Source organism: Macrobrachium rosenbergii, chromosome 58 (assembly GCF_040412425.1).
Source record: "Macrobrachium rosenbergii isolate ZJJX-2024 chromosome 58, ASM4041242v1, whole genome shotgun sequence".
In the NCBI taxonomy this organism is placed as follows: Eukaryota; Metazoa; Arthropoda; class Malacostraca; order Decapoda; family Palaemonidae; genus Macrobrachium; species Macrobrachium rosenbergii.
Window position 1 is genome coordinate 22,870,591 of NC_089798.1, and position 15,145 is coordinate 22,885,735.

Consider the following 15,145-nt stretch of genomic DNA (forward strand, 5'->3'; position numbering starts at 1 on the left):
CGATATTTTCTCAAAATTTGATAGTCGGTGCACCCCTTAACCAAAGAGAAAGATATTTTCAGGGTAAATCCCTCCCAGATATTCTGGGAGATGAAGCAGATATTTCTGCTAGCATCTCTTTTTTAAAGTGTATATAAATTTTTATTGACATTTAATCTTTTTCTTAATATATAAATATCACATCATACAGATTTTTAATGTCATCATAATTTTTTTAATATATCACGTCATTCATTAAACTTCATATCTTTATTTTATTTATTGGTCACATTGCTTCATTTTATTTATTAATCATTTCCTTCACTAATTCATTATTCTATTTACCTTAACATATTTATATTTACTCTCATTACGGCACTGAATGGCCCCCTTGGCCCCAGTGCCTGGGCTTTTGCCCTAAGTATCATCCATCCATCAATCCATCCACCCATTGACCGGATAAGAAAGAGGTGTGCAATAAGAGGTTGAGAGGAGCATCTGTAGGCCCTTCTTCTCCTTCAACAAAGTACTGAAGGTTGATAGATCCTGATCTCTGGGGCTTGATAGGGGGAGCAGACATTTCCCTTTGGTCACTTCAGTTGCCTACTCCTTGGCATCATCAGCATCTCGTCTTACTACCTCCCATCATAGGAGGGACAGATTATCTTATAGGGTGAGCAGGAGGAGGGGCTCTTCCTAGAGCAGCTCGAGGAAGAGGAGCAGGTTGAGAGCCAGCAGCCATGTCCTGTCATCCCACCATTAGTGGTGTCACAGCAGCTTCACCAGGCACTCTGGCAGCAGAAGGCCCATGTTTTACTTGCAGAGCAGACCAGATGGGCCAAAGTTCATTGCGCGGCAGGTGGCACAGACGCTCATCTTGCTGTGCTTCCCCGCCCTCCAGTCGCCACCCTCCAAAGCAGAGCAGCGATGGGCAGGAACAGATGTCACCTTCAAGGGTCCTACTAGGGAAATTTCCCACTGATAGGAGCAATAACAGGGATTACAACAACAAAGGCTTCAGCAGGGGAACTCCCTGGGCCTCTAGTAGTTTGACAGCCTCCTTTGGTAAGGAAGACAGAGCAGAGTTGATGAGGGAGAGGCAAGGATTCGAGAACTCTTCGCAGCTGGATGTGCCAGAAGAAGAGAAGGGGTTCATGGAATCCATCATGCATATCAAGCAGTGCTAGGCTGGCAGACCCTCCAGTCACTGCTCCGGAAGACCCCTGCCTTACTATCCTACCTGGAGCAGGCAGCAGAGATACCCCCAGAAGTGAGGCAGTCAATCCATCTCCCTGGGTTCCCATTAGTCCAGGGACTGATGAGAGAGGTAAATGGCTTGGTAGCAGGGACAGAGAACTCCCTGGCATCCTCCAGGTCTGGTTGGAGAAGCTCCTGTCCCCTCTGGCAAAATACTGTGTCCAAGGACTCCTTCACCATCCTGAGGTCTTTGGATTCCAATATTTGCTTGTTGGCCAACAATGTGCCGCTGGAACTTTTCTGGCAAGAAGTCATTCAGCTTTACAGCTCCGAAGTAGGGAACCTTCAGCTTATGTCAGTGAGGGCCCTCAGAGCTTCTTGGCTGGACAGAAGCCAGGGGCTTGGCTCAAAGACTTAAAGTACATTGTCTAGCCAGAGAAGTGGTCCTCCATCAAAATGACAAATTTTTAATCTATCTGTATTTTTCATAACACAAACCTGAGGTCTTTACGTATGGAATAAATCTCAGCTGCGCTGAAAAAGCGGTTAGAAATAAAGCAAGGTTGGCAGGCTTGTCCCTGTTAGCCAAATGGGAAGAGAGAGGAGGCAGAACCTCACCTTCCTTCCATAGATGCTCAGTTATCTTCTAGCCCAGGAAAGCAATGAGGGGTGGCTTGAGGTGGGCCACACTGTATACATAAAGACCTTAGGTTTGTATGTTATATGAAAAATACAAATTGATAAAAAATTTGTCACTTGTTTATACACGGTACAAACCTTTCAGTCTTTATGCATGGAAGACATACTTCTTGGTGGGAGGATGAAAGTAAGCTTCTGAACCAACTGGTGGTTCGGCTCACCTGGGCTCACTTCTTGGTTATATGTTAGAGTGTAGGAAGGAGACTCATGCCTCTGATTTGTTAAGCAATAGAATGCTCAGCAGTTAGACATCCAGGCTTCAAGGCAATGGGAGCTCAAGTCTACATTGTGTCGAGGGAGAATGTAAGAACCTCTACTTGTGAGAGACAATAAAACTATGGTTAGCTAGTGACCTTGTTCTGTTATCAAACCCTCTCTCCCCTTGTAATAGAGAGACAGTAGGACTTGCTTCTACTATGTAAGAATTTGTATTGAATAACACTTACAATTATTAAATAGGAACAGTTACAATTACAATTAAAGTAGAGTGCTCACTCACCTGTATCTAGCCAGTTCCAGAAAATGATGGTTCAAGCCACTCCCCTGCCTGCCAGAAGAGAAGAGAAGGGAAGGAGGCCAGTCACTACATTCACTCTCACTTTTACAACCAACTTGTTGAGCAGCCACCACCGAACCCAAGGAAAAAGTGTCCAAGGACCTAAGGGCAACATCCCTCAGGTAGGAGGAGGTGAAGGTCGTTTGATGAACTCACGCACCAGCGTTCAGTACCCTTTGAACTCACAGGTTTTTCCTGAACACGATGGAAGGGCCAAAGCCCCAAACATCGTGACCTCTTGCATGCAGTGTATTGATATCTGCATCTTGACGTGCCGTATGATCATCTAATTACCTTGCAGAGCCAAAAGGAGATGGTGCTCTTGGACACTTCTTTATTATTACGGCCAGTGCTAACAAAAAGTCATCGATATTCGGGCCTGAGATGTTGAGTCCTTTTTACATAGCTTCGCAGTACCCTAACAGACATAGTAACATCATAAACAAAGTCTCTTAGGGTGGAGATTGAGAAGGACTAATCTGTCATTGGGACCCAAAGACTTCTGAGTCTTTGCTGCAAATTCTGGGACAACTTTGAAAGCTACCGACCCCCAGCCCCATGAGTGTTTCACATCAAAAGAGAGGTCATGAAGCTCTTGAGGCTAAGGCCAGTAAGAAGACCATCTTGAGGGTCACATTCCTATCCTATGATCTTCGTAAAGGTTTATGTGGAGCGCGAGTGAGGCTGCTAAGGACAATTTGGATCCCACTTTGGGGTCTTAAGCTCTCTGGGGGGACAAGATTGTTCAAAATTTCTCAGAAGCATTGAGATCTCTTAGGAGGAGGAAAAGTCAACACCCTTCAGGCGTAGAACTAACCCTAGAGCAACCCTGTATCCCTTAATGGCTGAAACAGAAAGCAGCCTCTCCCTCTGGAGGAACACCAGGAAGTCAGCTACTTGCTGAACAGAAGTTCCAACCAGAGATGACACCAATCACAGTAGATGGCCCATTTCCCCTGGTACACGGTGGTGGAGGGCTTCCTGAGATAGCCAGACATCTCTGATGCTGCTCTGTGAGAAAAGCCTATTGCTCATAGGAGATACTGGATACAGTAGTCTCTAGCCGTGAAGATAGGGACCTATGGACTGGTGGAAGCTCTTGAGATGCAGTTGGCAAAGGAGGTTGTGCCGTGGGGAATCTCTCTCGGTGCCTCAGTCAGCAGGGCTAGCAGGTTGGGATACCACTCTGCCACCAGGGTTATTCTGAGGTTCTGAGTGATCATCACTCTGTTGATCACTTGGCAGATCAGGCAAAAGGGAGGAAAGGCGTACGCATCCAGGTTGTCCCAGGGATATTGGAGGGGATCTGCCATGGCCCATGGGTCTGGAACGACTGAACAAAACACTTCCAGTTTCTTGTACTGTGTTGCAAACAGAGCGATCATCAGTCTTCCCCCAAAGAAGGAACAACCTTTCTGCTACCTCCGGGTGTAGAGACCACTCTGTACCCAGAACCTGACCCCGACGACTCAGCTTGTCTGGTACTATATTCCTCTTGCCTGGGATGTATCTGGCTGAAAGTTCCACTGAGTGAGTCACTGCCCACTGGCACAGATATACTGTCAATTCGTGAAGTAATTCGTGAAGTTATTGGGAGACTAGTCCTCCCTGTTTGTTGACATAGGCAACCACCGTGTTATATTCGGTCATTAACACCACAGAGTGCCTTGTCACCCAATCCTGAAACCCCTGAAGGGCTAAGAAGGCCACCTTTAGTTCCAGGACGTTAATGTGAAGCTGTTTGTCTGGGTGATCCCCCTCACCTAAAGTCAGAAGATCTTCCAAGTGTGCTCCCCAATCCTCATTCGACGCATCTGAGAACAGAAGCAGCTCTGGAGGGGGAGCATGAAAAAGCACTCCTATGGTTAGATTCCTGTCGTCCAGCCACCAAGCCAAGTCCTGTCTCATGACCCTCGAGAGGGGAACTCGGAGGAAGGGAGAGTCCATTGAAGGGATCGAAGATGGAGACATCCGTGTGGGACGAGCTTCTCCAGGGACGACAGATTACCAAGAATGATCTGTAAGGGGCAAAGTTAAGCATTTATTTTTTGGTGTTAGAAAGTCTAACACTCCCTTGTCTATGAATGCATTGACTTTTTTTTTTTTTTACTTTTAGTAAGACTAGTGCTTTTTCTGAAAAACTGGATCCAGATCTCTTACCTTTTTTGAAGGTAAATATTCACAGCGTAAAAGTGATTGCTATGTCATTTATATTTTTTAGAATTTGTCACTTGAGGACATGATCAAAGTGGTGCAATGAAGATGAAGTGGTTTTCTCCGCAAGGCTGGTCTTTGCTACACACACAAGTCTTGCACACCGAATGCGGCAGTATTATCCAGGAAGGATTCCAGATCAGTTAAGAATGTTTTTGTTTCCATACAGGAAGCTTTTAGCTCGCTTGGCTGAGCGGATTTTGTCTAGCTGCATAACCCACCAGTGTGGGAATCAGCTATCTTTAACAGTAGGTAAGATTCATCCCAAATAATGTTAATTTCTTAAAATTTATTATAGCTTTTGGATTCTTACTTACAGTTAAAGTAGACCCTACCCAGCCTCTCCACAACTTGGTGGGTTGTCAAGGAGAATTCTCACAAGAGTTAATACATTTAAAACACTCTTGGTGGAGAACAGGTGAACTAGACAGTAATCCAGGTCAGCCTTGCAATCTTCTTCTTTTGAATGCCAAATTTCCTATTGACACAGAGATATAAGCTATCTGTAACCATAAGTGAGTATCCATATAATAAATTTTACTATGAAAATTTATATTTTCAATGTTGAATGACCTCATAGGTCCGAATGCTTGGCCTTTGGACTAGATTTTACATTCCAGTTCCAATACTGTATGCGTATCTACAGTACGGGTATACTAAAAATGTATTTTGTAGAGTTGTATTAGTTTGCTAGCAAACACAAATTTGTGGTTTCTTGAGGGACTCGAAAAAAAGTTCTCTCATACAGGTAATACTGTATTTTTACTAATTTCTGTTGTATTAGGTGACAAATTGTCAAGTTTATCAATAAAATTAAATCCTCTGGTTTGCTGGATTTTAAGTTGATTTACTATCCAAATATTCTATAAATGAATGAAGTGAATTTAATGTAAATTAAACAGTTGCATCAATTGAAGAAACTTTTCATTTTCTATATACTGAAATTCATTTTTCAGAATCGGTTGTTGGTGAGAGTGTTGTTGTCATACGAAAACTTCTTCAGAGTGAAACAGTTGGCCATAAAGATATCATCAGTCATATGGCTAGGCTGATGGATAACATAAAGATTCCAATGGCTCGTGCAAGTATTCTTTGGTTACTAGGGGAATATTGTGACAAAGTACCTAAGATTGCACCTGATGTTTTACGAAAAATGGCAAAGACTTTTGTAGTTGAGGTAAGCATAACAGCCCCTGTGAATGAAGTTTACCATTTATTTAAATCACATGTACTCTGAAATGTTGAGAGAAATGACTGAATGCTTATGAGAAGTTAAACTTGAATTGCTGTGCAGAAAAAGTTGTTTGTGTAATTATAAGTAAGATAAAATGTTGGCATTTGCCATCATAGGACTATAATAGTATAATTCATAAGTATTAGGTCATTATGAGTCATAGTCATGGCCATCTTATGCTGAGAGAGGTAAATATTTAGATTTCAGACTATCACAGGAAAAGTGATTAGTGTAAACTTTTGTGAACAATTTATGAGGACTCTGATTCATGCACATTCTATTTAATGCTGCCAGTAACCAAGGAGGATAACTGATAAGGCAAAATTGCAACTACTGTACATGCATCTCTCTTCAGGATTCTCTTCTATCATTTTTTATATGCATAATAATATTCATTATCCTTACACAATCATATGATTAAACCTTTTGATTTTATTTGTATTCTTATTACTTTTACAATTATACTTGCTCAGCAAATCTTCATGAAATTTAACATGAATATACTCCATGGTCTCCTTATTACTTGAGCCAGACAATTATAATGACCTGCTTTCAAACCTGTTTGGCTTTGCGCTGATGTGAAAAGAAGAGATTAGTCTGAAACAGTCCTTAGAAAAATTAAAGAAAATGTAAAATGTGATATGTACGATGGTACTAAGGCTAATTTTGTTCAGGATTTCATTTAGGATTTCATGCTGTTGTGCTGGATCAGGAGCAGTGACATTTGAGATGCTGGAAAACTCTTACTTTTCCTATGTTCATTTCACCAAAGGAAGGATATAGACACATTTGGGAATGTTTTGCTGCAGTTTGATACATCATGGTTTCTTTTCCTATATTCATTTCACCAAAGGAAGGATATAGACACATTTGGGAATGTTTTGCTGAAGTTTGATACATCATGGTTTAAACAAAAGTAGAAGTGCTGAATTATAATGCAGTTTCTAGCCACATTTAATTGGGGATGGTTGCTCAGTGGAAATGTGATGCAGATGCTTTGCAGAGCAAGTAGCATTCACCTTTTGGGGACACAAACATTAATGCCATTAGAAGAGTTCCCTTTGTAGTCAAGAGGATACCTGTCACTCTTCTTTCATTGTCCAGAGCGAAAGAAGTGTCAAAGCAAAAGACCCTCCCAGGTTTGTAACAGCAACTAATTTAACTGCTCCAGTAGGCAATGAAAAAGTGGCTTTGTATGTCCAGTTAGAGCTCTAAGGGTTTACCTTGGCAGACTTCAAAACCTTTAAGAGGAGGAGTTTAGATTTTATTCTATGGTGTTAGAAAGCCAAACACTCCTATATCCAGGAGTGCTAAGTCCTTTTTCTATGTTGCTTTACTTATTGCTCATTTTAGCATCTTTGGCAGTAATCTTTCCTTTGGGGAAGGTCCCCTAGCAGTCCAAAATCCACTATGTAGCCACTCTGTACATCATCCTCAGGAACAGTGTCACATCCCTTGGCAAATGAGCATGAAAGTCATTGATGTCAAAGCCTTGGAAGGCAACCATGTTCCAAGAGTGCTCTGGAGTCTAAACGGTGATGTCCTTCCAAGCATCTTTAAAGTTGTAAGTGACATATTTCAGTGAATATCTTCAAATGTTCTCCAGAGTCCATTCCTCCTCCATGTCCCTGAATACCACCATTATTTCCTGTAGGAAATTCCTCCAATATAGCTGTTTTGTTGCAACAAAACACCTTGGTCCATCAGCTGAACAAGTGCAATTGTATTACGAGGCAAAATATTACCCTAATGTGACCTTCAACATCAACTAACTGGGTTTTGGTAAGATGTGCAAACACATTGTCCATGAGAAGCAGTCTTCATCCAAGGTCTAGCAATTCCAAGGTCTTGTGTCTGATGACAAATACCTCCCTACAAAAGTGGTTATGGAATCAATCAGAAATGCTCTTGGTGATGAACCAAGCCTTTGCCAAATTATATCAAATCACTGGGAGATTATCCATTAACCCATGTAAGGCATGAGGTTGCTCTGCATGGCCATCTACCTTGTAAGCTGATACGTGTTGTTTCAAAAGTTTTCAACCAGGCAAATTCTTTTCCTCCTCTTCAGTCAGTGTTAATGGGCAAGGAGTGATAGAGTAAACCAGTTTTGTCAGCATTGTAGATTTTATTTAAAACAAGGCCTTCCTTTTCATCAAATCTGTTGTCTGCCAAAATTCCTCTATTCCCTTCTCAAAAGCATCCAAAGCTTCAACATGAGTGTTCTTGTTGGAAAGCCCATGTTGAATCTTGAAGCAAAACAGCCAACCTTCAGATGCTTTAAAGTCTGCAATCCCATGCAGACCTGCAAACTTCATTGCAGTAGCCTTCAGCTCAGCACTGCTTACTTGCACACGGGGTGTGCTGCCCTGTGCTTGACGAAACCAGATCAAGGTTGACTGTTCAACTTTCTCATGACTAGGTGTTGCCACCACCTTGTGGGCCTGATTCTTCAATGTCTTCCTCCCATTGTTTGTATTGCACTTCTTCAGCTTGTCCTTAGCAGTCTTGATCTTTTACAGGGTAGACCAGGCGGTGCCGTAATCCTCCATGATACATGGCAGTGACTAGCCATCTCAAGCCTCTCAATGATTTCCAGTTTTTCTAAGGGTCTGCACCTTCCTAGCCCTCTTAGGAGATGGTGGGGACCATACACAGCACCACACACAGTAGTAACAATGCCTACAATGCTGCAGGCACTGCAAGAAGAGCATCATGTTGATGAGAAAGCATTGTGACACATGATCACACAACAACCGTTCAAAGCATAAATACTGAGAACTGGGCAGAAGAGAGAAGTATGCAGTGATACTTAGATTGTAGCCAATTAGAGAAGGAAATTTTTAGGATAATATGACATAAACTCACCCATTCGAAGGCAAAAAAAAACACAAATGTAATGATGTATGCATTTCTGCCAATAGTGCAAAAGTAAAAAAAAAAATACACCCAAGCACCTTTTACCATACGCTATTGTACTGATGATGTAATATGTCTCAGTCAGTTAAAAGCGATAAACAAAGTGACGTATGATGATGTGTCAATTGATATGCTTTTAAGCCATGGGTAGTCAGGAAAGCTCTCATGAAGTCAAATGCCTGCTTACCCCTCCCCACCCAGCCTTCCCCACTTTCACCACCCCTAAAACTTTCCCCAGCCTGTCATTCCTATTTATACATGTAAGCAGCATTTCAAATGCTTCTTTCAGCTCTTGCAGCATTGCCAACCATCCAGTGTATTTTTAAAAACCATCCAGTGTATTTTTAAAAATTTTTTGGGAAATATCAAGTTTCATATATATATATATATATATATATATATATATATATATATATATATATATATATATATATATATTATACATACATACAGTAGAACCCGGTCCTCAATGCTAATCCGTTCCAGAAGAAGCGTAGAGATGCGATTATATCGAGATCCAAATCATATTTTTATATATAAGGAATAACTGAAAATGGATTAATCAGAAGAAGTAGAATGCGTTTTCTTGATCAAATCAGTTTTTCTTGAATAACTGAAACCTTAGCCTTGCCTTTTTTTGCCTTTTTATGTAAAACATTACATAAATTACAATTAAATAAATTCAGAGTTAAATAACTTATCATGTTAGATGCACTTTTTTCATTTTTAACTGTATACCATATCAAGAAAATGGCCTACGTCCAATGCGGCCGTATTACCGATGGTTGACTGAGCGCCACAGGCTAGGCATCAGTATGTACTGTAACGGGTAGGCACAAAAACTCTTGCTAACAATAAAACATTTTATAACAAGCCTGGTTATTACAGCAAATCAGTAAAATATGAAAAATAAGCTGAATTATGTCTGTTATCACAAACTTGAGAAAAATTGCCTGAGTCACGTTGACAGCTTGTGGCATGAGTGGATGTAAACAAACCAAAGAGCCACCGGTGGCCTGTCTCAATAATACATAAATGTTGTTTATGTTCAATGTCAGTTTATGGTAAATTTCGTACAGATTCCACTGGAATAGTGTATACAAAATCACTTTAAAATATCTTTCAATAAAGAAGGACTTTAAACAACACGTGGGAACAACGCCACCAACAGTGCCAACTAGCAGTGGCTGACCGAAACACTTTGTTTACAAACATCATATGATTTATCAGGTCAGATTTCTGTTCGTTGTTCAAACTCCGATGCAAAATTAACTCAAAATTTCGCATCAAAATCTGATTGTGTTGCATTCTGATACGGTTGAGGACTGGGGTTCAGCTGTGTATATATATATATATATATATATATATATATATATATATATATATATATATATATATATATATATATATATATATATATATATATATATATATATATATACTAATATATATATGTATATATATATATATATATATATATATATATATATATATATATATATATATATATATACAAAGGCAGTCCCGGTTAATGGTGGGCATGGTTAACAGCGATCAGTTTTATGGCACTTGTCTAGCGACGAAAATCGGCAATTTTTCGGCACTGAAAATCACCGATTTCTGCTTATCAGCGCCGATGATTGGGTATTAGTGCTGATACATACCTAACAGAGGCGCCAACAACTGGAAATCGGCGCTTTTCGGTGCCGATAACCCCCCAAAAATCGCTGAAAATCGCTGATTTTCGGTTATCACCACACCCTCAGAAATGGAACCCCGCCGATAACTGGGGACTGCCTGTATATATATACAGGTAGTCCTCGGTTATTGGTGGAGGTTCTGTTCTGACAGCGTGACGATAAGCAAAAGTCGGCGATTTTTGCGCCTATCGGCGCCGGTAACTGGAGATCGGCACCTCTTGTTAGGTATGCATCAGTGCCAATACCCAATTATATATGCCAATAAGCGGAAATCAGCGATTTTCGGCACCGAAAATTGCTGATTTGGGTTGCTAGACAAGCACTGTAAAACCGAATTGCGATGGCTGGGGATTGCCTATATATATATATATATATATATATATATATATATATATATATATATATATATATATATATATATATATATATATATATATATATATATATATATATATATATATATATATATATATATATATATATATATATTATATATATATATATATATATATATATATATATATATATATATATATATATATATATATATATATATATTATATATATATATATATATATATATATATATATATATATATATATATATATATATATATATATATATATATATATATATTATATATATATATATATATATATATATATATATATATATATATATATATATATATATATATATATATATATATATATATATATATATATTATATATATATATATATATATATATATATATATATATATATATATATATATATATATATATATATATATATATATATATATATATATATATATATATATATATATATATATATATATATATATATATATATATATATATATATATATATATATATATATATATTATATATATATATATATATATATATATATATATATATATATATATATATATATATATATATATATATGATCATGAAGCTACAAATTTATAATATCAAGTCCATGCTACCTCAGGAATATCCCCGATGGGAATTATCACGAAGGAATTTATAAGTGATAAATGGATGGGCACTGCGAGTCTCGATCCCATGACACAGACACGCATCCAGCGAATCCAGTCGATGCTAACCACTGAGCTATCAATAGAGGTATAAGTTAACGCCGAGTCTGGTGTACTTTATTTACCCGTCGAGAGCGGGGAAATTGTACTTAGCTTCGGCATTAACCCACCTCGACCATGATAGTTCATTGGTACGTTTGGAACACGCAGCTCTTTTTATGAAATTTTTATCACACCGTGATTTATATACGATCATGAAGCTACAAATTTCACTTAATATCAAATCACGCTACCTCGGGAATATCCCGATGGGGAATTATCACGAAGGGAATTTATAAGTGATAAATTGACAGGCACTACCGAGTCTCGATCCCACGACACAGACGCGCATCCAGCGAATCCAGTCGACGCTAACCACTGAGCTATCAAGAGAGGTATAAGTTAACGCCGAGTCTGGTGTACTTTATTTACCCGTCGAGAGTGGGGAAATTGTGATAAAAAAGTGTCATATATATATATGTGTGTGTGTGTATATTCTTCTATATTTTCAAAAATTCATCTCTCAGTCATCAGCTTAGAGTGGGAAATTAGTGGCGGGAAGAAAACACATGACAGTTTTGAACAGAGGTAGGCTAGGTCACCCGATTTGGGGGTAGAACAATAGTCCCCCCATCAAGTGTTCTGGGGGTTGGAAGAATCGTTAAACTCACACAGGGGCGAATGCGGGATTAAAGGGGCTACTATTTTGAACCTTAGGGACTTAGCTCTAAGACTTCTTACTGTATGAACCTATTACCGGCTTCGGGAATTGCTGTCAAATTCGACCTATGCCTTTGTGTTCAGCTCAGAAATACCCAAGACGCCAAGCAGTCACGGGCAAACCGACGCTGCCAGACGATTCTCTGTCACCAGGGAGAGTAGACGCTGAAGTGCCTCATCTTTCTCCCTTCATACTGGCACGAATGCAATCGCCAGAGTATCCACTGCATCTTGCAAGAGCTCTGCATAGAACAGGTTAAGAAATCCTGCTACTCTGCTCCCAAGTGGTCGGTCCCATCCTTGTGAATCAGTTCCACTTAGAAGTACTGCCATTTCTGTATAAGCAAGAATTTCCTGAATCGCAGTCCAGGGCCACTAATCTGTCCCCTTCATCCCATTGTGCACAAGAGAGCCTAAGTCATTCACGCCGTAGTCACCTCTGCATATTCAGAGATTTGCTACGCATTGCTTAATTTTATTTCACATTATGTGTGCTTGCCCGTTGTATCATCAGCCTTTTCAGATTAATTTCGTGATTGCTTCATCTGTAAATAAATTCAGTTTAACATAATCTGATACTCATTTCCCATGGTGATCTTCCACTCCATGATTAATTACTAATGATATTCAGGTAAGTCATCCTTTTTCCCATCTGTTTTTTACATTCTAGGTGCTATCTGTTGGCCCCTTAAGGCAGTTCATGATAAGAAATTGCTGTACATTCCTCCAACAGACCCCAGAATGTAAGAAAATTATATATATATAGTATTATATATATGTATATTATATATATATATATATATATATATATATATATATATATATATATATATATATATATATATATATATATATATATATATATATATATATATATATATATATATATATATATATATATATATATATATATATATATATATATATATATATATATATATATATATATATATATATATATATATATATATATATATATATATATATATATATATATATATATATATATATATATATATATATATATATATATATATATATATATATATATATATATATATATATATATATATATATATATATATATATATATATATATATATATATATATATATATATAATGTATATATTGGTTTAGAGGCAGGGTTTTGGGGTTCTTTCACACATCGTAAGCAGAAAATCATAAAAAATCATAAAAATCCTAAGAAAACCTTACTTTTAATGCTCTGAGTGTATTGGAAACGATGTAAACTGCATTTTTACTGAGTTTTTCATAAAAAAAAAACTCCAAATATTAATTATTCTACTGTTTTGGAGCCATATTTCTTCCGTCAGATCGGCGTACAACGTGTCATAACCCCAGAGCATGCGTCGTAAACCAGGAAATAATTTCTGATGAATATATGTGAAAAGTGTCGTAACCTCAGAACATCGTAAGCCAGACCCATCATAAACCGGGGACTGCCTGTATGTTATATATATGTATATGTACAATCACTCAAAAATGATTTGCAACATACTTCAAAACTTTTCGGACAACAGCTTATAATGACATCTGGCGCTATTTGGCAACTCAGTTGTAAGCGCATGAAATGACTGAACACTAGCGGTGGGTCTGTGAAATTAGCTGCAGTCTCCCTTAAACAGGGCTTTTTCTGATACTGCTTACAGTTGTCATACTTTACTTAATTAAAGGATGTTACTATAATACTTCAGAGGTCATCGCTGTTCTTATGTTTTAATATTTTCATCTCCAACTGCCATCACTATTATTGTTTTATCTCCTTCATATGTGTGAACTTTGTAGACATAGGCCTACGACTATTATAAGTTGAACTATTAGCCTTATAATTTAACATCAACAAATATGACATTTGTAAAGATTTGCTTGCACATTATTATTAATAAAATTTTTGAATGACTAATCCTATGTATATTGTGAACTAGTGAAACTTAACCCTTAAACGCCGGCTGGACGTATTGTACGTCGACTAAAATTGTGTGCCAAGTGGACGTACGGTACGTTGACTACAAAAAGATTTTTAAATATTCACGGAAAAATAGTTATAGGCCTAGTTTGCGAAAGATTTTAAATCACGCTCCTTGAGGGATGCTGGGAGTTCACGGATCACGCTGTTGTTTTGTTTACAAGCGTGATCCAGCTGCGCATGCATGAATTTCTTTTTTCGCCCACTAGAAAGCATGAGTGACGCATCTCAGAAATTCTTTCATCACTTTGTCGTAATTTTTGCACCGTTTTATATTAGCCGTTACATAAAGTTTTATGTATGAAAATGTATGCAATTTCATGTAGAATACAACAAAAAGCAACCCATGGTTGTAGCTTTTATAAGTTTTGAAATATCTTCATATAAATCACGATAAGTGCCAAAATTTCAACCTTCGGTCAACTTTGACTCGACCAAATGGTCAAAAAACGCAATTGTAAGCTAAAACTCTTACATTCTAGTAATATTCAATCATTTACCTTCATTTTGCAACAAATTGGAAGTCTTTAGCACAATATTTCGATATATGGTGAATTTTTGAAAAAAAAAATTTTCCTTACCTCTGCGCGGTAACTCGGCCGAAAATCTCAGAAATTCTTTCGTCACTTTGTCATAATGTTTGCACCGTTTTATAATAGCCGTTAAGTAAAGTTTTATATATGAAAATGTGTGCAATTTCATGTAAAATACAACATAAAACAACCCATGGTTGTAGCTTTTATCAGTTTTGAAATATTTTCATATAAATCACGATAAGTGCCAAAATTTCAACCTTCGGTCAACTTTGACTCGACCGAAATGGTCGAAAAACGCAATTGTAAGCTAAAACTG

General features: G+C 37.8%; 1 protein-coding gene across 1 annotated transcript in view; it reads left to right on the forward strand.

Annotated features, from left to right (window-relative positions):
• The window catches only part of rb (adaptor related protein complex 3 subunit ruby), an 819,028-nt gene that overhangs the window by 651,694 nt on the left and 152,189 nt on the right, over positions 1–15,145 (forward strand). The window contains exon 12 of the mRNA XM_067101830.1: positions 5,602–5,822. Within this exon, the coding sequence (XP_066957931.1) occupies positions 5,602–5,822 (221 nt within the window). The remainder of the gene's footprint in view (positions 1–5,601; positions 5,823–15,145) is intronic.